Source organism: Cucurbita pepo, chromosome LG20, assembly GCF_002806865.2.
Source record: "Cucurbita pepo subsp. pepo cultivar mu-cu-16 chromosome LG20, ASM280686v2, whole genome shotgun sequence".
Lineage (NCBI taxonomy): Eukaryota > Viridiplantae > Streptophyta > Magnoliopsida > Cucurbitales > Cucurbitaceae > Cucurbita > Cucurbita pepo.
The window spans coordinates 7,966,659-7,988,593 of record NC_036657.1 but is presented as its reverse complement, the minus strand read 5'-3'; the positions used below and the strand labels follow the sequence as shown (position 1 = coordinate 7,988,593).

Below are 21,935 nucleotides of genomic sequence, written 5' to 3'. Positions count from 1 at the left end.
ATAAATTAAATTTTTCATTATTTATTTTTATAATTAAGCTAAACAATTACAAATGAATATCAATACATTTTTAAAAAACAAATTGACTGTACACGATCTTCACCGTTCCCATTTCTGTTCATCGACCGCCGCCGCCGCCGCCGCCAAAGTTTTTAAAAAAGGACAAGATCATAAGAATTACGACATACATATTTTTTAAAAAAATTCGATGTCAATAAGAGAAGGGTGTTTTGGGGTTTAATTAATCTTCATTAATGCTCAGTAGATGAGGCCGCCACGCGCCGCTGCCGGCACGGCTGCTCCGACGATCTCGGCGGCCGGGTTTAGCGTTCTTGAAGACAATGACATCCTCCATGCGGTGGGTGAGATCGTTGGAAACAGCGTCGCTGGAGGTGGCGGAGGAGGGCTTTTTGGCAGCCTTCCGGTGGTCGGAACTGGCCGGGATCAAGAAATAAATGCCGCCACGACGGAGGTGAGATTCGGGGGAGAGAATGGTAACATGACGGACGAGGTGGTGGTGGTCGTCGGAGGGAGTGGTGAGGACGTGTCCAGGATTGGCATCTAGGATCTCGGCGGCGGCGATGGGCGGAGAGAATTCTTGGACATGACCGTTGAGATGAACCACTCTGATCAAGTCCAAAGCGCCACAGGGAAGAACACAACCCAGACAATGCCTTAAACTATTCCCCATTTCACCAGAGAAAAACGACAGCGTTTTGGAATGGAGCTTTCAAAGAAGAATTGAAGAGAACTGAAAATTGTGAAGGGGAAAGAACGGGGAAAAAGATGAGATTTATATAAAAAAAACACAAAAATAAAAGAAAAATTAAAAAAAAAAAAAAAAAAAGAGGAAAGTACGAAAATGTCCTTCTGAAGTGGATTCCGAATTATGGCGTTGGTTTCTTCTAATTTACGCGTTATTTTTATATTTAAATAAATATATTTTAGGCAGCTGTTTTTATTTAAATAAAAAAAATAAAAAAAAAAGGAAGAAATAATTGGAATATTTAAAAAGAAAATAAAAAATAATTAAAATAAGGAGAGGTAGGGGACATGACAGCGTAGGGAGTGAACGCGAATATAGCCATCCGACAAACGCATACTTCAAACTCCAAGTGATTAAATTTCCTTTACGTACGGAATTATTACTATTCAATTTCCTAAATTATATATTTTTAAATTAATTAAATCTAAAAACAATAATGTATTTTAGATGAATTTTGTTTCTGCTTCAATCTATGATAGTTTTAAAATAAATATTAATGTTTTTTAATATTTTTATTTAATTTCGTTAATAAAATATTTAAATAATGTATTAAAAGTATAGAAAATGGAAATATATATATAGGGAGTGGTGTGGGGTTGGGATGGGAATTGGTGCGAGGTTGTGGAGGCATGTTACAAACTAAAAGGAAGCTTCCTATTTTATTTGTTTATCTACAATTTTCCAGACATTTATTATTATTATTATTATTATTATTATTATTATTATTATTATTAAACCCAAACATAACATAAGACAAGACACCGACCATTGAATAATCCAATTCCGACTAAGCTTACTATTATAAAACATTTGATTAATTAAGGAAACCTAAGCCCATCACACCACCTAAGATTCCAAAATCTGTCGCTATTTTATTAACTAATTAATCTACTTTATAAACTCTGTTACATACGTAAACTAATACCCCTTTTAAAATATCAAAATATTATGATTTTGGCTGTTACTACATGCATGTTATAAATTTCATTTAAAAGTATAAATTAAAACATTAAAATATGACGATACATGGTACCAATATAATGCGTCCAATAGTAAATTTTATTTGCCTCAATAGCAATTGTTATCCAAACTTTAAAAGAATCTCGATAATGCCTAAATCTACTCACCACTGTCACATGATGTACATATAAACTTTATTATTCTTAATTCCTGCTTAGATATGTTTAACAAACTCTTGAACCGACTTAAACATAAGGAAAATACTCTATCGGTCTAAATTAAAAGAAATTGATTGAGACCATGTTGAAACGATTGAAAATCTCTTGAACTGAGAAAAAAACCTCGAATTGGACAAAAATTTATTGATTGATGATTGTTGATTGAATCGATAAGAACCCAAAAAATTGAACGAATTAGACCTAACCTTGAACCAGGCTTGAACTCGAACTAGAGATATTCTTCTTCATGAGTGAACTAACGTGAATCCTGAAACCTAGTGACAACAACCTAACCAACAAAACCCAATCGACGTGTGGTCCACAACGACGATAGTGTGCAACGTGAGGATTATCAAGCTAAAACGACGACAGTTCTAAAAAATTAGTGACGTTGGTGCATTGTGTGAAGGTTGTTGGAATCCCACATAGACTAAGGTAAAGTTTCTTACCGACCAAGATTAAGCACTTATTGTTTTAGGTTAATTTTAAGAACAAAGTTTTGATATTTAATGTTACAACCAAAATAGAATTGAATATCTCAATAGTAGCATAACAAAATAATAATGATAAAGATAATAATAATAAAAATAATGTAATTCGTGTTAATTAGAGAATTGAATCAAGATTGCGAAGGATACTAAAATTCAAATCCTTATAGTTGTGGTCAGAGATTAGATTTATGCCAACCCATTTGATCTTAGTTGGATCGGTTGTAATTATTTTGAAATTGAAAAAAAGGAGTAGAATTCAATGAATCAAATCTTCACTCCTATTGTCTTTTGGCATCAAATTCAATGAACCAAATATTCAATTGATCCCTTTTTTCTTTTTAATTATAGTCAGAATTAATGAAGAACTAGCCACAGAGTGCGTGCGGAAAATAGTATATTTCTGTGTACCTGTTTGTTGCGATTCCTTTAGGATCGTCGTCTTCTTGGCCGAATTGGATCCATAAAACAGGAATCTGGGGAGCCCAATTTGGATCAGATCAGATCAGATCTCAACTCAATGCCCAATTTTAGGAGTAATCTCTCCTAATCCTCCATTCTGAATCATTAAACAAAAAGAGAAAAGCCCTTCAGATTTAATCATTCATATTCATTCACTATAACACTTCCACCCACCACATCAAATCCCATTACCACTTTGCCCAACATTCTCTTATCAAACATCCCATTTCTATACATATACACGCAATTTTTATTTACCTCACCTCCTCCCGCCGCCGCCGCCGCCGCCGCCGCCTCCTCCTTCGAACAGCTCGGTGATTCGACCCTCCACATCCTCCACCGTGTACTTCAAATACCGGTCTGTACGCTTTGCCAACTCCGGCAAACTCTGGTACCTTCCGACGAACTTTTGATATGCCGGCAACAGGGTTTTGGCGACTGAGATTCTTGCTTCTTCTCTAAGCTGATGCTCGAATATCACCCATGTGGATTGGGTTTGGCAGACTTGTTCAAACTGTACGTTGAATGATTGGAGCTTCTCCTTCATCGCAGCCGGAGCTAAAGAGCCACTGTCCACTTTCAACACTCCGATCACCTTGCTCCATGAGCTTCTCAGGTAATTCCCAAGGTATTGCCGGTTTTTAACGGAGTGCTTTCGAATCCAATCCTCACCTAAAACTGATCCTAATTCACTGTCTTTCACTTTCTGGACAATGTATCGCCCATTGTTCATCAGAAACACAGAGCTTAAGGAAAGATCCTTGTATATCTTGGACTTCGCCTCTAAATTGCTCTCTAAAACCTCCATAATCCACTCCATTTGAACTGACAACGATGACGATGATGCTGCTGCTCTGTCCTCGAGCTTGCTGTAGTCCTTGGAGGTAAGAGCGACTTCTTCGAAAACTTGCTCCAGAGTCTGCCGCGATTTACAGGCTGCTCTAAGGTAATTCATCACATATCGAGTGATTGGATGAAGGCCGCCCCCCGGCACCGGAGTCTTAGCCGGATCACGACGGATCAAATTCTCAAGCTCCATGAAGATCCCCTTGATTGTTCCGCCAAAACTTTTCCAGATTGTGAGTGCTTCATTTCTAAGAAACGAACAGTACTGGTCTGCAAATACTGAATCGAACTCTGGCATCAAGTCTCTCAAGGTTTCGAACATATCGATAATTTTGAAGAGTCGTTCTGGCGCGCGGGAGCCAATTGCCACCGCATCTGCAAAATTCAATAGCTGGATCGTCGATCCTCGACAGACCTCCATGAAAGAGAGATTCGCGGTGGAGGAGAGGCCGACGAAGACGCGTTCGCAGAGGTGTCGTTCGCTTGGGAAGAGAACTCGAAGGGAGACGCTAATCGCTTTCATCCAGCGCTCAATCTCCTCTTCAAGGTCATGCCATTGCATCTTTTGAACTTCATCGATGCTCAGTTTCTGTAACCCCAACCTAGAAAGACTCTCCTCCAAGAACTCCCTCCTGCAGCTACTGTAAGCGTGCGAGCACTCCTTCTCGAACCCAGCCGCAACCATACGCTTCGCTATCTCATGGAGATCGCCGATAGTCCCCGACGGAAGCGCGTCGATAACGATGTTGTAGTCCGTCACCGGCTGCGCCACAGGGATCTGGAGACCATCGCCAAGAATTCCTTCCGCAACATCCTCATCTTCCTCAGAATCGAAGCAGAAATCACCAGTTGACTCGCCGTTCCTGAAATGACGAGTAAGTTCAAAAGACTCACCTCCACGGTCCATCAACGACCGGAACTCTTGGTCGACGCGGAACATCGCCTGCTGCATCAGATCGTCAGCGCGAGCAAGGTAGTTGCCAACAGACTTATCCCTAGCCATCGGCGTCCAGTCCCTAATGATTGCCATCAACTCATCGATAGCGTCAAGAAACGCAGAGGAATCAGCAGAGTCAGCCCAAATTGGATGGTCGGCGACCAAGTATTGGGAGATCCGGCGGTCCAAAGACTTGAGAGAGCGGTGCAAATCGGCGGAGCCTCTGGGATCAAGCTCATCGGGCTTATCAGACAACTTATCGAGGGAAAACCTAGCATCAAAATTGGAGAAAATGTGAAGAATATCATCAGCCATGGACTCGTTGCGACCCATGGTCTTGGCTATGTGGCGAGCCATAGCCAGCAACTTCTCCTCGCCGTTGTCAACCATTGATAAAAGGAAGATGGATCAGAAACAAAGCAAAGCAATGGAAGGCGCAGAAGAAGAAAAGGGGAAGGGAAGAATCAAAGAGCGAGAGACATGGAAACGAGGTTCAGATACATGAAACTGTTTGCGAAAATGCCAGAGAGAAACAAATAGAAGAAAAAGAGTATGGTTTGTTCATCACTCATTACATTACTCCCTTCTTCTCCATCCATATCAATAAATAATTGCCATTCATCCTTCTACTTTAATTGGTTACTAATTTGTTCTCGGAATTAAAAAATTGGTAAGTAATCACTCGAGCATAATCCAACCTTAATTGGTAAGTAATTTGTTCTCGAGATTAAAAAAGACCACTCGAGCATAGTTCAACCTTAATTGGTAAGTACTTTGTTTTGGTATAACATATTATTTCTCAGAAAAAGAAACCCGAAGAACCATAAGTCATATTTGGTTGGTACAACTTCGACAACGTTATAATAATTTAGGGATGATTGATAGAAGGAGAAAAGATATGTTGATTTTGTGTTAATGCAAGAGAATATTATAAAGTGTGTAAATTAGTGTGTGGAAAGTAAAAGTGGAAGAGGGATGGTCAGAGTTTTAAGACCAAAATGAATTGGTTGGAGAATATGAAGGAGGGAGAAGGGTCCCAAATCACCTTTTTGGTCTTATTTTTCAAACTTCATAATCATTGTGCATTACCCTTTTAATTGAATCATATTCTTCCATATAAAAAATATATATATATATTAATTAATTTGTTACAAAATTTTAATACAGTTCGATAACTATAAATGGGATTCATCCCGAGACCTAGAGAAATATTACGATAAAATGATCTTCAATCTAATAAAATCGAATTAAATTTTTGAGGGAGAATGGAATGATTATAAAACTAGTATGAATTTGATATTTTCAAAAACTTTGTCACTAAATTTTTTAAAAGAGAATGCAATAATGGTAAAAAAAAAAAAAAGAATGGTTATATTTTCAAAAACTTTATGATTCTTGTCATTATATAACTAAAGAAAAATGATTGCTACATTCACTTTGCTGCTTTTCCAGTGAAATGAAAAGTAAATAAAATATATAAATTATAAATAATTGTTAAAAATGGGTCCATGTGTCACCATTTTTGTATAGTTTATAAGCTAAATTAATCAAAGTTACTTTTTCTAAAAAATATATNAAAAAAAAAAAAAAAAAAAAAAAAAAAAAAAAAAAAAAAAAAAAAAAAAAAAGACTAAGAACAATTTACAATATCAAAACTGAGTTTGGCATGAAGTGCATGAGCTCAGTGTGTGGGAACCTAACATATATCGTAGGGACACAAACTTGGGCAATAAAGATGTTGAAAAAAACCTTCCCCAAGTGTGTTCCTTTTCATATTTTTATTACCTTAAAAATGGTAAATTATATGAACAAAGAGGAAGTGAAATGAAAGGAAAAAACGAGGAAAAAGAATGTGTTCTTGAGGATTTGAATTGATACCACACAACCAGCCTCAGCTGCTCTCCTTTGAGTAGCTGCTTGTCTCCTCTGCTACCTTCCCCCATACTTCAGACATCTTCTCTGCATATCGGACCTGTCAACAAGAACACAAAAACCCTTTTACATAATCATTCATTCCAATATCTGACCAACCAGAGCTATGAATGCTTCAGCACAAGTTAAAATGATCATACAATCATACAAAGCTTGAATTATGGATTAAAACATGATCATCGTCATCGTCATCGTCATCGTCATCCTAGACAGGACGCAGGACAGTACGTACCTGATTTGTTACAAACCCTTTGAGCATACTCAAGAAGTCGGCTTGTCGTTCTCTGTCAAATCTTTCCAGTTCACTTCTATTGTTTTCCTGAATTATTACATATACAGCATCATCAGGCCAGTGTAAAAAAACGATGGAGAAGCCAAAGCAAGAAAGATTTTGCATTGTGCTATTGACAAAAAATGTGACAACTGAATTCAGACCTTCTTCTTGAAATGCTAAAGGTGACCTCGAGGATTTTACCCTATAAGGGGCGAGATGGGACGTAGTCTCAAATTTAACTAAAAACATTTTAAAAATCTTAAACTTGTATGAGCAAGTATGGCTAAAGCATAACAGTCATGTAAAAGCATACAAAAAAGCCCAGGCCTCTTATGGTTCAAAGAAGACGTACGACGAGGCTAAAAGTTAGAGCTTGTCTCAGGGGAGCTCAGATGTAAGCCGCAATGGCCTTTGCTTCTCACTCCCTCCTTTTACCCCAAAAACATATCAAAAAATGATGATAATAATTTATATATGAAGTGTAAACATATCAAAAAATGATGATAATAATTTATATATGAAGTGTACCAGCCCAAGCCCAAGCCCACCGCCAATAGATATTGTCTTCTTTGGGTTTTCCCTTTCGGACTTCTCCTCAAGGTTTTTAAAACGTGTCTGCTAGGGAGAGGTTTCCACACCCTTATAAAGAATGCTTTGTTCCCTTCTCCAACCGATGAGGGATCTCACAATCCACCCCTTTTAGGGCCCAACATCCTGACTGGCACTCGTTCCTCTCTCCAATCGATGTAAGATCTCACATGAAGACATCCGGACAAAACATAGAAAGGTTCTTCTAAACTTTGACACCTTAAAGAAAATTCTCATACTGCTCAGGAAATAAGGAAATGAAAATCCCACAACTAAATATCTCAGATCAGCAAGCAACGAAGTACAACTTGTTCCTAGCTATGAGTCATCTCCAAAAGTGGGAATTTTTTTTCCTCCTTTAACTGAAAGTAGAAGTGCTTGAGTCAAGTTAGATGTGCCTAGGAATATAACAAGGAAGCTCGTCCTGGTTTTAACCCAACCTCCGACACCTGGGTTTACACTTTGCCCTTTGGTTCAATCAAGTCTGGCTTAAGTTTCCTCAAAGAAAACAAAGCCAATTTAATCTCTTTTGACATGATTCTTAAAGCACTGAATCGTTATCCATATCCTAAAGGCCACGAGAAAGAGTCGCTTACTCTTGGGGCCTACCCAAATCTTCCTTAGAAATTAGCAAAGAAAATAGGAAGTGTGATGTTCAATTACATTCTGAGTTCATGATGTAAGCTCTATATATACCAAACGAGAAGCCCAACAATAATAGGAGCATCTTCCTTCCTTAGAAATTAGCAAAGAAAAATGATAGCAAAATGCAAAATCCTACAATCTAAAACTACACTCTGAACAATACGGGCGATAAAGCTTCCAAATCAAGGCGAGACTCATACCATGACATACATCAGATCCTATGTACTACAGTTTAAAAATATATTGAAGGAAAGACACTGCAAGATTTGATGGGAAGGCACCTTTATGCGCTTGTATTCTCGCATTGCAACATTTTTAGCATCCTCTGTAGTTCTTATGCTTTCTTTTAACTGCTCTAACTTCTGAATCCTTGATTTGTCACCACCAAATACTTTAGATGATGCGGCTTCGAGCTTTTCAGCCCTTGAACGCAATGAGGACAAGTCAGACAATAGAGTTTGCTCGGTCAGTAAAGCACTCGAGCGTTCTGCGAATGCACCATGAACTGCTAGCATTAATCCCAGATAGTCGTGAAGTACGTCCTGAAAGTATATATACGAAATAATTACAGGACTATAATGAAATGCACAAGTCTTGAGCTAGCTGCTATTATTCTATCATATCATGAATGGACTATAATGTTCATAGTCTACATACATAAATGATAGATCGAATAGTGTGGGCGTGTACGAGTTTCTTCGGCAATACTAACTGTCTAATTTATTACTTAAAAGAAGAGCCATTTTCAAAATAACTCGATCAAATAGCAATGTTTTCAGTTCATAATATCAAGGAAGATAAGAAGTTTACCAAATGTTTCACAGTTTGAGAATTGAGTTCTCGATATAATCGGCTTGCTTTAACAGCAGCAGTAGCTACATTTTTTGTGTCAGCAGCACGAACTCTTTGACAGTTGAATACAGCTTCCTCATTTTCAAATTTTGTCAACTTAATCAATGTCAAACCTAACTCTCCAAATGTTTCTGCCATATCTTGCTGAGTTTTGACCAACGATTCAGCCTGCACTACAACCATAATTAAAACGACCAGCAAATAATATACACAGTTTGGCTAACTGATAAGTATAATAAGTATGTCACCTGCTGAGATACAGCACTGAGCTGCTGCTCGAAATCGCGCAATTTTTCTTTCTTTTCCAAGAATTCCTTATCCTCCTCGACGATTGGAGGCTTCGAACTGCCCCAGTCATTTGTCATAGATTGCTTCAATTCCTTAAACAATCTTAACAAATCCCTTCCACCTTTCGCTGGCTGAACCACCTCCTGAGGCGCCATTGCGCTCTCACTGAGCAACTGCTTAGGGAGATTTACTGCCCCATCAATCATCCTAGATGCAACATCGGTGGTTGTTGGCAGTGGTAATCTCCCTTGAACTTGCAAAAACACCTTAAACTCATCGCTCATTCTGATCACTGGATGTCCTGCTAGCTTCCTCAAGTATTTCTCCAGTGCCACCCTTCTCTGCTCCACAAACTCTTGTTTCTGCATCACTTGGCCCTCCACCACACTCTTATCCGGCCGTGGGGGTATAAAGAACCCTCTATACGACTCCGCCAAACGCTCTGACAGCGTCACCACATCCTTAAACCTCCTTCGAACGCTAAATTCTGACCCTCCAAACTCCGCTATGTTAGTCCTCGTCGTGATCAGATACGTGACGTACGAACTCCCACCGGGCACTAGCGAGTTCGAAACCTCTTGCTCCTTCTGGGGATTCGAGACTGAAATTTTTATATACTCGGAGTTGGAAGACGAAGATCTGGACAAACTCCCAGAACTTTCCGAACTCTTGCTAGGGCTTTCAACACCATTAAGATCACTGACATTATTCCCATCGGACGGGCCAAAATTCACATCAGAAAAGTGAAGCGGGTCGGAGAAAAAATGATCAGACACGTAAGGTTTTTGGAGATCTCGATCCATCGGCGGCGGACGCAGGGGATCTGAGTCAGCCGGTGTAAGAACAGCCGGCGAGGACAGTGGATGGTGGGCATCAGAGAGCGAGGACATGGCACTGCGATAATTAGAAAAGGATTTGGCGCTTAACTTCTCCTTGAAATCCAAATTTTCCACCTCCTCATGAGAGGAATACAATCGGGCTTCTTCAAAGCCCTGGTTCTCCGAATCCATCATCCTAGAATCTAATCCCCAAAACAAAATCCAGTTAAACAACAGAGAATTCAGGAATTACCACTGCGCGTATCAGCTTAGCAATCTACAAAACGAAGAAACTGCGGAAAGTCCGAAGCAGAGGAGGCCACCAGGCGGCGTGGCGGAGAGAGCCAGCTGAGGACGACGAAGAGTGAGCAAGACAAGCACGTGGCCGCTGCAGGAACCCACCCTTCACAGAAACCTCCAGTCCTAAAAACGGTGCCGTTTCAGAAGTCTTTCCGTCCACGGGAAGAATGGACGCGGGGTAGTACCGTAGTACTGTTTCGTTCTTCTCCCGATATCTTTAGTGCCCGTGTCGCCTCAAAAACTCGCCAATTTATCGTTGACTTCTCAAAGAATCCCAATGGGCGTTGATGGCCGGGAAATAAAATAAAGATAAGTTATTTAAATGATTTTGAGTTGATTTTAAATATAATCCACAAAATAGTAATAATTCATTATTATTATTATTTAACATCTAGTATTTAACATCTTCGTTAACACACTATTTGGTGTCTGACTCTGATATCATTTTTAACCGTCCAAATCCACCACTAGCAGATATTATCCGTTATGGCATGTTACATATTGTTGTCATCTTCACGATTTTAAAACGCGTCTTTAAGAAAAGGTTTCGACACCTTTATAAAAAATTATTCTTTTTCCCTTGGATCAAGATTTGAAATTCAGATTCAACATCCACATGCATTTATAATATGATACTTTACCTACTATTCCCATAAACTAACACAGTCTTTTTAATATAAAATTCAGAAGAAGTCACCCAACATAGAATTGCTTCAACGTTTAACTATGAAAGATGCACTTTGTCAATATAAACACTAAATTTCTTACTAATACTGTATCAAACCTAACAAGTACATTCTAAAATAAATTGTTCGTTGGGCATCTTCCTAAGTTAATTAGTTAATCATATTTGAATTCGTACGNATTCTAAAATAAATTGTTCGTTGGGCATCTTCCTAAGTTAATCATATTTGAATTCGTATGAGTATAAACGAGCGAGAATCTGAGTAGTTTGAAGTGTTTGTGTTTATGGAAAGGAAGTGGGTACAACAAATCCCCATTAATGGTTGAGCCAAAATGATTTAACCTTAAATCCTCACAATAGCTGCTGACTCTCTAAACCTAATTTTGCAACAATTTTTTTTTAATAATTTATTTGGTAATTTCCTATGTTGTATTGAATTTGATCATCCCTTTTCCCTCCTCTTTTAATGCCTATAAATACCTCCTTCCATTCAGTTTCTAAATCACAAACAACACAGGGAGTGATGGAGGAGCTGCTTAAGATCAAGTCCTGTTGCTCTTTGTTCTTGCTTTCCCTTTTGGCCTTCCTCCTTTTACTCCCTCCTTTTGCTGTTGCAGAAACTCACTACCATGAGTTCATTGTAAGTTCTCAAATTCTCCCCTTTGTATGTTGGTATTGTCACGTTCGAGTCAACGAGTATACGATCTTAAAAATACCAGACTTACGAAAATTTAAAGTTATTATTTATGTCTAGATCATAGATGCAAGATTCCACGTTCATGGGAGTGGGGAACAAAACATTCTTTATAGAGGTGTGAAAATCTCTCCCTATCCTACCTAAAAAACTTTGAGGAAAACTTAAAAGGGAAAGCCCAGATAGGACAATATCTAGCGGTGGGCTTGGGCCGTTACAAATGGTATCAAGCTCGATATTAGGCGATATGCCAATAAGAACACTGGCCCCAAAATGGTGGAGTGTGAGATCCCATATGGGTGCGAAAACCTCTCCCTACCATACGTGTTTTAAAAACTTTGAGGAAAACCCGAAAGGGAAAGCCCAAAGAGGACAATATCTAGCGATGGGCTTGGGCTGTTACAAATGGTATCAAGTTGAATATTAGGCAATGTGCCAATCAGAACACTGACCCCAAAAGGGTGGATTGTGAGATCCCACGTCGATGGGAGAGAGGAATGAAACATTCTCTATAAGGGTGTGGAAACTTTTCCGTAACAGACTTGGTTTTTAAAACTTTGAGGGAAACCCAAATGGAAACTTCAAAACATGGTAAAAAACCTCGTGTTAGTTTTTACTGTTGAAAGCAACCAATAGGTAATATGATCATGTGGCAGGTAAATGATGAATCCATCTACTTAAGCTTTTACGTAACGTTGAGTCGGGATTTCTCAATTTGTTTGTCTCTGTTTGTGTGCAAAAAATGAACTTTAGGTGCAACCAAAGCCCGTGAAGAGGCTGTGCAAAGTCCACAACATCATAACAGTGAACGGGAAGTTCCCTGGACCAACTCTAGCGGTCAGAAACGGCGATTCCCTTGTCATCAAAGTAGTGAATGTTGCCCGCTACAATGTCTCTCTCCATTGGTACGAACCACAATCTTTCCATTTGATGAGCGTACAAAACCTAGTGGTAATTAAATGGTTGATTTGTATGGTTAGGCATGGGATCAGGCAGCTGAGGAACCCATGGGCAGATGGGCCAGAGTTCGTGACCCAATGCTCCATAAAGCCAGGAGGCAGCTACACCTACAGGTTCACCATTCAAGACCAAGAGGGAACCCTGTGGTGGCATGCTCATAGCCGATGGCTGCGAGCCACCGTCTATGGCGCTCTCATTATCTACCCCAAGCTCCCCTCTTCATACCCTTTCTTAATGCCCAAAAGAGAAGCCTCTGTTCTTCTTGGTAACCGCAGTCTCTTAAGAAATGCTTAACAAATGCTCGCAATGCCTTATTTATGGTTTCTTGAACAGGGGAATGGTTCGACAGAGACCCGATAAGTGTGCTGCGGCAGGCGCTTTTCACTGGCGCGGCTCCTAATGTCTCTGATGCCTACACCATCAACGGCCAGCCCGGCGACTTCTACCGCTGCTCCGGCAAAGGTTGGTGCTTGGTGCTTGGTGCTGTCTTCTTTATTACAAATTTGGAATGGGTTTTGGTTACGATGAAACAAAAAGGGTTTTGGTGTTTGATATTTGGCAGAGACGGTGAGATTCGCGGTGGATTCCGGCGAGACAATTCTTTTGAGGATTATAAACTCAGCATTGAATCAGGAGCTGTTCTTCTCCGTCGCTAACCACCAATTGACGGTGGTGGCCGTCGACGCGTCTTACACCAAACCATTCACAACAAATGTGATTATGATCGGACCCGGACAGACCACCGATGTCCTTCTGACAGCCAACCAACAACCAGCTCACTACTACATGGCTGCCACCGCCTACAACACCGCCCTCAACGCCGCCTTCGACAACACCACCACCACTGCCATCCTCGAATACAAAAATTGCCAGCAACACCAGCAGCACCCACCGCGACCCATTATGGCTCAGCTCCCAAATTTCAACGACACCCCCACCGCCACCCGATTCACCTCCCAACTCCGGAGCCCAAACAGAGTGAACGTCCCGACCCAAATCGACGACAGCTTACTCTTCACCGTCGGATTAGGCCTCATCAACTGCACGAACCCAAACAGCCCCCGCTGCCAAGGCCCCAACGGCACTCGCTTCGCCGCCAGCATCAACAACGTCTCCTTCGTTTTCCCAAAATCCAATTCCATCATGCAAGCCTTTTACCAGGGCGTTCCGGGGGTTTTCACCACCGACTTTCCGCCGGTTCCGCCGCTGCAATTTGATTACACAGGGAACGTGAGCAGAGGGCTTTGGCAGCCCGGTCGAGGGACCAAGGGTTATAGACTTAAATATGGGTCAAATGTGCAGATTGTGCTGCAGGACACCAGCATTGTAACCACCGAAGATCACCCGATGCATCTCCATGGCTACCATTTCTACGTCGTTGGTTCGGGTTTTGGCAATTTCAACCCAGCCACGGATCCGGCGAGGTTCAATCTCATCGACCCACCGGTGAGAAACACGATTGGAACGCCCCCCGGTGGTTGGGTTGCCATCCGATTCGTGGCTGATAATCCAGGTAAGCTCCGATTGCAACAAATAAATGTGTGTTCTATATAATTAAATGGTTTTGAATTCCCCGTAATAAATGGATTGCGCGCTGAAAAACAGGGGCTTGGTTGATGCATTGCCATATAGACTCGCACCTTGCTTGGGGATTGGCGATGGTGTTTCTGGTTGAGAATGGCGAAGGAGAGCTGCAGTCTGTTCTTCCTCCCCCGCCGGATCTGCCTCCTTGTTAAGAACATCTCTATACTATACATTGGTTGAACCTCTCAATCATATAATCTTTGGTATTATTTTGGTGGATTGGAAGCAAGTACAAGATATATGGTGAAATATACTAAGTTTTTCTTGAGTTGATTTCGTGTCGTTTCTTTTGGGTTTCGTGTACTTTGAATCTAAATGTCTGGTTCTTTAACAAGGTTGTTAGATCAAATGACAAGAGTTTCAAAACTACACCGTCCTAATGTGTTCCCTAAGACTACAAAATGGTTCAAAAGTGGCTAAAAAGTGTTTTGGGGTCGATTTCAGTGTTGATCTCTAGCCTAGAAATTTCCTAGAGCACACAACTCATGTAACAGTCCAAGCACATTGGTAGTAGATATTGTTTAATTTGACCTGTTATGTATCACTATCAGCCTAAACCCATTTGTGCTATAGTAGATATTGTTTAGTTTGACCTGTTATATATCATCATATATCATCGTCAGCATATGTGCGTTAGTAGATATTGTTTATGTGATGTCCCATATTAGTTAGGGAGGAGAACAAACCACCATTTATAAGGGTGCGGAAACCTTCCCCTAGTAGACGCGTTTTAGAGCCTTGAGGGCAAGCTCGAAAGGGAAAGCCCAAAGAGGACAATATCTGCTAGCGGTGAATCTGGGTCGTTATAGTTTAGTTTGGTCTATTATGTATCACCATCAGGCTCACAGTTTTAAAACGTGTTTATAAGAGAGAGGTTTGCATAGTCTTACAGGGAGTGCTTCGTTCCACTCTCAAATTGATGTAGGATCTCACAATCCACTCCGTTAGAGACCACGTCTTCGCTGGCACACTGCTTGCTGTCTGACTCTGATACTTTTTGTAACAGTCCAAGCCGAGCGCTAGCAAATATTATCCGTTTTAGCCTATTACGTATCTCCGTCAGTCTCACAATTTTAAAATGCGTCTATTGGAGAGAGGTTTTCACACCCTTATAAAAATTGCTTCATTCCATTCTTCAACCGATATGAGATCTCACACCATAAAACCCAATTTATTTTCTAACTCAACCACGACATGAAGTTGCTACGAAACTGTACCATATGAACCAAATCATGCTTTAATTAATCTACGATCGAGATGTTTAAAAAGTTCTAAAGAAGAAATATTCAAATGCAATTAAATCATACCATATTCATCTATACTAGGCTTTGACAAAATAATATGGTCGAAAAAGATCATATAGTTAAATGTGAAACACTACATGTCGTATCCAACTATATAATATAAAAAAGGAAATTAAGAACCATAGTCAAATATTTCATTAATACGGCCTCATAGACCTCTCTAAAAAAAGCCTAAAGTTTTAATTTATTAACATATTACCCACCAAGTTTTTTTTTAACCAATTTTGTTGTAACGTTGACTTCAATATTTTTATTTAAAAAAGGAATTATTATATTTAGTATCTTTTAATAAATGAGCGATTAAATAAAAAAATTTCAATAGTCCAACCATAAAAACTTTAAAATTAGTTAAACTCATATTCGTTGGTATAACCTTTAGTTTTACAATCTCAAATCTCGGCCCTCTTCTCCTCTCACTCTCCAGATTTTCAATAAAAATTTTAAACTAAAAAAAAAAAAAAATTTAAAATTACTCCAATGTTTAGTTTTTGTATAAAAATGTTAGTATTTTGTTTTAAAATATTTTTTAAAATAATTTTATATTTTTAAAGTTTATTTTTAAAGATTAAAAAATAATTTAGGCTAAAAGTATGTTTTAAAATATTTACCCATATAATTAAAAAAAAATAATTTCGTCTAAGAATTTATAAATTATCTCTAAATTTTTTAATGTTACTTTTAAAAGCTAACCATAAAAATATTTTAAAATGCTAATTTTTTTTTTTGTTGAAAAATTAAATGTATTTTTAAAAGTTATACGTATTTTTTGAAATAAAATATTACTATTATTATTATTATTTGTTTAAAATTGACTGTAAGGTGTATATATATATATATATATATATTTTTTAATTTAATGATATTATTGTAAATTTTAAAATTTTAAAAATATTTATGAGATAAATGGATATTATAGTATTATTAATAAAAGAAAAAAAAGGCCAAAAAAGGGAAGCGAGAAGAAACAGTGGGTGCAGCAACAAAAATATGTGGCTACCACTATCTCATCATCGTCTTCCACAAAGCGGAAGAGCTTCCTTTGCTGTTGGATTTTAATGGTGCCAAACTAACAGCCATTTGATTCTGGCTGCTCGCTCAAGAACCAATGGCTTCCCTCTGCCTCAACCTCAATTCCTTTTATTCATCATCACCCTCACAACCTCGCCGCCTGATCCAATCCTTCTTCGCCTCCTCTTCTGCTCTAAATCGCAACGATTACATTAAGGCTCACACCTTAAAACCTATCGTCGTCAGTGGAAATCCCCCAACCTTCGTCTCTGCTCCAGGTCGCCGAATCGTTGCTGGTTGGTTTCTATTGCCGATCCTTCATACTTTTCAAGCTATGATTCATTTTTCTTCTTAATCTGTTTCTCTTCACCTCGATTGAAGCTTTCAGGAATTTGTATTTCTGTTTTGTTTCTTTTTGTATTTCAATCGTGGAAATGAGCTTTTTCTGTTGGCTTGCGCAGTTGGAGATTTGCATGGAGACCTTAAGCAAACTAGATTGGCGCTTGAGATGGCTGGTGTATTGGACTCCGACAGTCGGGACTTGTGGACTGGTGGAGAAACGGTGCGTCTTCATTTATCATTTCTATACACATTTTATAATATTCATAACATGTACTTTATCAATAATTAATATATCCACAAAGTTTGAAGTTGAACTCAACTATGCCTTCGTAATAATATAATATTATCTACTTTGATCCTAGGTCTATATGAACTTATGAAAGGGTTTCAATTCCAATGAAGATAGAAAATATATTTTGGATCTTCCTCATTTCCAGTTGATGTAGAAATTGTTTGCAGTCTACTGAAATAAAAAATAGAAAGTCTTACAGTTTCTAGACATGCTCCCTTTTGATGCTTCTCGAATATTGAGGCCTTTTTTTATAAAAAAAAAATGGTGTAGGTGTTGGTTCAGCTTGGAGATATACTGGACAGAGGAGAAGATGAAATAGCTATATTGTCCTTATTGAGATCATTAGATGTCCAAGCAAGAGCACAAGGTGGCGCAGTCTTTCAGGTTTGTGCTGCAAACACATTATGAGCTTCATGTAAATGTTCAACAAGCTAATTCTGAATTCAAAATAGTTTCTTTTTCTCTGACAACGTTGTATGTTGCCTTATTCTTTTTGTTTATCACTGTTGAATGTGGATATCCAGGTGAACGGGAATCACGAGACAATGAATGTGGAAGGGGATTTCAGATATGTTGATTCTGGGGCTTTTAATGAGTGTCTGGACTTCATGGAATACTTGGAAGACTATAGAGATCATTTTGAAGAAGCCTTTCTTAATTGGATCCAAGTCTCAGAGAGGTGGAAAGATCAGAGGAAATCACAAAATTTTTGGGGTCCTATGAATTTGGTGAAGGTGCTACATTGCTCTTCTATCCATCTTATTTTCTTTGTTTATTTCAATTCTCACCTCTTCCTGATGCAGGAACAATAAGAATGATATAGATATTAATACAGCCAATTAATTCAATTTCTAACAACAATCATTTTTCTCCTTAAGAAATGACCTTAAAACCTGGTTATCAATTTGATCAAAGTAACTAAACTTATTCGAAACTAAATGATTATTTGGATCAATGTAAACGAAATTAAGACTATCCTATTCTGAAAACCCTTTTGACTTTATAAACGATCTCTGATCTCTGTGTAACCCCGTCGTCTCATGCTTGATTACTTTTTAAGGTAGCATGATGATAACAAGTTTGGTTTCATTCAACTTGTGAAACATGGATATTCTTGATAACAATTATGCTCTTACCTTTTGTCAGAAGCAAAAAGGGGTGGTAGCGAGATCAATCCTCTTCAGACCCGGTGGTCGTTTGGCATGTGAGTTGGCGCAACACGCAGTTGTTCTTAAAGTTAATGACTGGGTCTTCTGTCATGGTGGTCTTCTTCCTCACCATGGTAAACTTACTATCACTCTTTTTGTAGTATGCTTTTATTTCGACTAAAATAGAAAATATAGCAAACATTATTCCTTGTAGTATAAAACAATTATTTCTTCTTAACATGGTTTGGAAAATAGTACAACATGCACTCTCAATTTTCTCTCACCCTCTTGCTAACGTGGCATCTCAACAGTAGTTGTTGCGTAGGTAATTCGTATGGTTAAGTGACGCATTAGTAGAAAAAAAAAGGCTTTTCAAATTATATATTAGGTTGGATGATTGTTTTTGGACCATGGAGGATGTATTAAAAGCGATTGAAACTATAAGACCAATTTACAAGAATAGTATATCCTATGTTCAAACTGATTCAGGATATTTTATGTTTTCAAATTTGAAATGTCTGACAGGAATATTGATCCTTCCACAGTTGCATATGGCGTAGAAAGGATGAACCGGGAAGTATCCCAGTGGATGAAAGGCCATGGTGAAAGTGGCAATACTCCCTTTCCTATCATTGCAACAAAGGGCTATGATAGTGTTGTATGGAATCGATTATACTCGAGAGATTTTGCAGATTTGGGAAACTTTGAGATTAAACAGGCAAGCCTTGTAACTTGTACTTGTCGGGTTTTTATTCAGTCAGCTGCCAACAGGCATGTCTTGTTAAGGGAAAACAATCATTTCCAACTAAGCTTTCTAATTAATTTGGTCATACTTGGGAATAAATGAGAGTGCTTGTGCCTTTGACCGTATTTTCTTCAAAGAAGTGAAAGAGATGTGCATTAGGGTGGATGTGGGCCATTGGCTGAACCACTTACATAGCTATGCAAATTCTCTCTATCCCTTTGCTTTTCTCTTTTATCTGATCTGAAACTTCATAAGCATTCAAATCCTAACAATTTTGGATGATACATGATTGGTCTTGACAGATAAATTCAATTCTCGAAGACACACTAGAAGCAGTTGGCGCCAAGGCAATGGTGGTAGGCCACACTCCTCAAATGGCTGGAGTAAATTGGTACGACCATGAAACATGAGTGGTCTCTTGCAATTTTTGATTTAAAGATGAGCTTTAGATCTTTCTTAGCTTTATATAAAGGAACCGTACTCTATGTTTTGGTCCTCATTGAAGAGATTAGATTTACCCTTTTCAAAATGTTCTTAGAAGTTTGATTTTTCCTTGCAGCAAATACAATTGTAGCATTTGGCGAGTTGATGTTGGGATGTCAAGTGGAGTTCTTAACTCGAGACCTGAGGTATGTGATACGTCTTACTGGCTATGTTGTAAATAGGTTATTGGTTTACATATTCTTGTAGCGATTGATTCATTTTATTCTGAACTCCTTGCAAAAGAATGATCTCTCTGAGGCCATCCTAAAGATTCTTCTTAGTTCTTTGTGTAGATTACAATTCTAATATCTGTATTTTACTACATTTAGCCTTTTGATTCTTATACTTTTTCTTGTTCCATTTTATTCTTTGCTATTCGATTAGTTATCTACTTAAATTGTGAGATCCCACGTTGGTTGGGAAGAGAACAAAACTTTCTTTATAAGGGTGTGGAAACCTCTTCCTAGCAGACACATTTAAAAAACCGTGAGTGAAAGCCCGAAAGAGAAATCCTAAAGAGGACAATATTTGCTAGCGGTGGGCTTGGGCTGTTACAAATGGTATAAAAGCCAGACACTAAGCGATATGCTAGCGAGGAGGCTGAGCCCCGAAGGGGGTGGACACGAGGTAGTGTGCTAGCAAGGTTGTTGGGTCCTGAAAGGGGTGGATTGGGGGGTCCCACATCGATTGGAGAAGGGAACGAGTGCCAGCGAGGATGCTGGGTCCCAAAGGGGGTGGTTTGTGAGATCCCACGTCGGTTGGGGGGGAGAACGAAACATTCTTTATAAGGGAGTGGAAACCTTTCTCTAGCAGACGCGTTTTAAAAATCTTGAGGGGAAACTTGAAAGGAAAAGCCCAAAGAGGACAACATCTACTCGCGGTGGGCTTGGACTTGAACGGTTACATAAATAGGAATGAACAATATAATGCGGTAGTATGAAAGCTAACATGATTTCTTGATGTGCCATATAATTGCATCGATACCATAGGGACGAAGAGGATATACGCGACAAATTATAAGATCATAATAATAACTTTACATTCTTCTTTAGTGTTTATAAATTCCATTTCTTACTTCCCCCTTAATGTTTCCAATACCTTTTACCAGGTACTAGAAATCAGAGGCGACAAAGCTAGAGTTATCAAAAGCAAGAGGGATAGGTTTAGTGAACTTCAAGTTGTTAACTATATATAGCAAGGTACCTCTCTGAAACATTATAACACACATTAGAACGATGTTCTTGGGCAACATTTGAAATGCCAAAAGTATTCAAAATCATATCATTTCTTAACTATGTGAATTTATTTTCTCATTTGTTTTTGACAGATGAAGAATGTGCATCATGTTTACTTTACCAGCTTGGTTTAGAATCAACTCAGATCATCTGTTTATAGCTTGGATTCTGCTTTTTCCAAGAACTATTAGCTCCATAATCAGCTTTTTCATGGAGACATAATCAGCTCCTCCATCTATGACGTCGAGAAGAGCACGAGAAGCCACAGCGGTTACACCTTCGAATGACGTCCGGTAAGAAATCGACTTCAATGCCATCCCTCACTTCAGAGTTCAGTCAAAATCTGATTTTGTAAAACACTGGCGTTTAACCATTGAAACCCACTTCTAGGGGAGTTGTTCTTGTTCAATTCCATTGACATGTACAGTACATATTTGTGAAATATCATCGGTTGTTCAAAGAATTATTGATTTGATTCTCCTTTCTACTACTACTTATTCGACTTATTCGGTCAAATTATGAGAGCCCACATCGGTTAGAAAAGAGAACGAAACATCCGTTATAAAGGTGTTGAAATTTCTCATTTTTTTAAAACCATGAAGTTGATGACAATACATAACCGGCTAGACAATATCGACCGGCGGTGGGTTTGGGTTGTTACTTATTGCATTACTAAAAGATAACTTTGTAATAAAATTTGGAGCAAGAACTCATTAAAAGGGTTAAAATTGAAATGTATTTATTTTTATTTTTTATTTTTACGTTTAAGAGTAAAATTACGATATTTATTCAGGTGTAATTTGATGAGATCAAAAGTTAAAAGTATTAAAGTCTAGAATAAAAAAATGTTTTCTCCCTTAATTTCAATTAATTAAATATTTATTATTTTATTTGAAACAGTATAAATACTCCTTTAATAAGTATAATTAATTATTCGGTTATAATTTTTCATTGATAAATTTGTTTTTTTCTAATTCAATTAATTATATGAGATTTTCATGATTGATTAGGATATTTATTTTTTTAAAACTTAGATTAAAATTTAAAAAAGAAAGTAATATTTATTAGCTTTATTTTAAAA

At 38.4% G+C, this 21,935-nt stretch overlaps 5 protein-coding genes across 6 annotated transcripts; 2 read left to right on the top strand and 3 right to left on the bottom strand.

Annotated features, from left to right (window-relative positions):
- Positions 1-241: 241 nt before the first annotated feature.
- Positions 242-713, bottom strand: LOC111782801. The gene has a single exon (XM_023663598.1). The coding sequence runs from the start codon at positions 689-691 to the stop codon at positions 242-244; it is 450 nt and encodes a 149-aa protein (XP_023519366.1). The 5' UTR covers positions 692-713.
- A 1,907-nt stretch (positions 714-2,620) lies between these two features.
- Positions 2,621-5,332, bottom strand: LOC111783299 (exocyst complex component EXO70B1-like). Of its 2 annotated transcripts, none has more exons than XM_023664221.1 (2): positions 3,153-5,332; positions 2,621-2,991 (listed from the first exon to the last, which is right to left on the bottom strand). In XM_023664221.1, exon 1 carries the CDS (start codon positions 5,065-5,067, stop codon positions 3,154-3,156), a length of 1,914 nt encoding a protein of 637 aa, XP_023519989.1. In that variant the 5' UTR covers positions 5,068-5,332; the 3' UTR covers positions 2,621-2,991; position 3,153. The 2 variants fall into 2 exon arrangements, with proteins under 2 accessions (XP_023519989.1, XP_023519988.1); XM_023664220.1 differs by having other exon boundaries at positions 3,158-5,332.
- A 971-nt stretch (positions 5,333-6,303) lies between these two features.
- Positions 6,304-10,521, bottom strand: LOC111783349 (sorting nexin 2A-like). Its single transcript, XM_023664275.1, has 5 exons — positions 9,217-10,521; positions 8,927-9,136; positions 8,398-8,658; positions 6,842-6,928; positions 6,304-6,649 (listed from the first exon to the last, which is right to left on the bottom strand). Exons 1-5 carry the CDS (start codon positions 10,267-10,269, stop codon positions 6,569-6,571), a joined length of 1,692 nt encoding a protein of 563 aa, XP_023520043.1. The 5' UTR covers positions 10,270-10,521; the 3' UTR covers positions 6,304-6,568.
- Positions 10,522-11,582: 1,061 nt separating this feature from the next.
- LOC111783408 (laccase-13-like) lies at positions 11,583-14,522 on the top strand. The gene is made up of 6 exons (XM_023664332.1): positions 11,583-11,699; positions 12,507-12,658; positions 12,734-12,978; positions 13,047-13,175; positions 13,276-14,226; positions 14,319-14,522. The coding sequence occupies exons 1-6, from the start codon at positions 11,583-11,585 to the stop codon at positions 14,447-14,449; spliced, it is 1,725 nt and encodes a 574-aa protein (XP_023520100.1). The 3' UTR covers positions 14,450-14,522.
- A 2,035-nt stretch (positions 14,523-16,557) lies between these two features.
- LOC111782509 (shewanella-like protein phosphatase 1) lies at positions 16,558-21,343 on the top strand. Its single transcript, XM_023663270.1, has 10 exons — positions 16,558-16,905; positions 17,071-17,171; positions 17,514-17,627; positions 17,768-17,977; positions 18,390-18,525; positions 18,937-19,109; positions 19,439-19,527; positions 19,696-19,765; positions 20,728-20,818; positions 20,947-21,343. The coding sequence occupies exons 1-9, from the start codon at positions 16,707-16,709 to the stop codon at positions 20,812-20,814; spliced, it is 1,179 nt and encodes a 392-aa protein (XP_023519038.1). The 5' UTR covers positions 16,558-16,706; the 3' UTR covers positions 20,815-20,818; positions 20,947-21,343.
- The last annotated feature ends 592 nt before the right edge of the window (positions 21,344-21,935 follow it).

Excerpts from the sequence above, each read along its gene's own strand:
- LOC111782801 (XM_023663598.1), bottom strand. The coding sequence starts at position 691 with ATGGGGAATAGTTTAAGGCATTGTCTGGGTTGTGTTCTTCCCTGTGGC.
- LOC111783299 (XM_023664220.1), bottom strand. The coding sequence starts at position 5,067 with ATGGTTGACAACGGCGAGGAGAAGTTGCTGGCTATGGCTCGCCACATA.
- LOC111783349 (XM_023664275.1), bottom strand. The coding sequence starts at position 10,269 with ATGATGGATTCGGAGAACCAGGGCTTTGAAGAAGCCCGATTGTATTCC. Across the intron at positions 9,137-9,216 it reads TCAGTGCTGTATCTCAGCAG|GCTGAATCGTTGGTCAAAAC; the intron begins GTGACATACTTA and ends GTTGTAGTGCAG. Across the intron at positions 6,929-8,397 it reads GAGAATACAAGCGCATAAAG|GAAAACAATAGAAGTGAACT; the intron begins GTGCCTTCCCAT and ends GTAATAATTCAG.
- LOC111783408 (XM_023664332.1), top strand. The coding sequence starts at position 11,583 with ATGGAGGAGCTGCTTAAGATCAAGTCCTGTTGCTCTTTGTTCTTGCTT. Across the intron at positions 11,700-12,506 it reads CTCACTACCATGAGTTCATT|GTGCAACCAAAGCCCGTGAA; the intron begins GTAAGTTCTCAA and ends AATGAACTTTAG. Across the intron at positions 12,979-13,046 it reads AGAAGCCTCTGTTCTTCTTG|GGGAATGGTTCGACAGAGAC; the intron begins GTAACCGCAGTC and ends TTTCTTGAACAG.
- LOC111782509 (XM_023663270.1), top strand. The coding sequence starts at position 16,707 with ATGGCTTCCCTCTGCCTCAACCTCAATTCCTTTTATTCATCATCACCC. Across the intron at positions 17,172-17,513 it reads TGTGGACTGGTGGAGAAACG|GTGTTGGTTCAGCTTGGAGA; the intron begins GTGCGTCTTCAT and ends AAAATGGTGTAG. Across the intron at positions 17,978-18,389 it reads GTCCTATGAATTTGGTGAAG|AAGCAAAAAGGGGTGGTAGC; the intron begins GTGCTACATTGC and ends ACCTTTTGTCAG.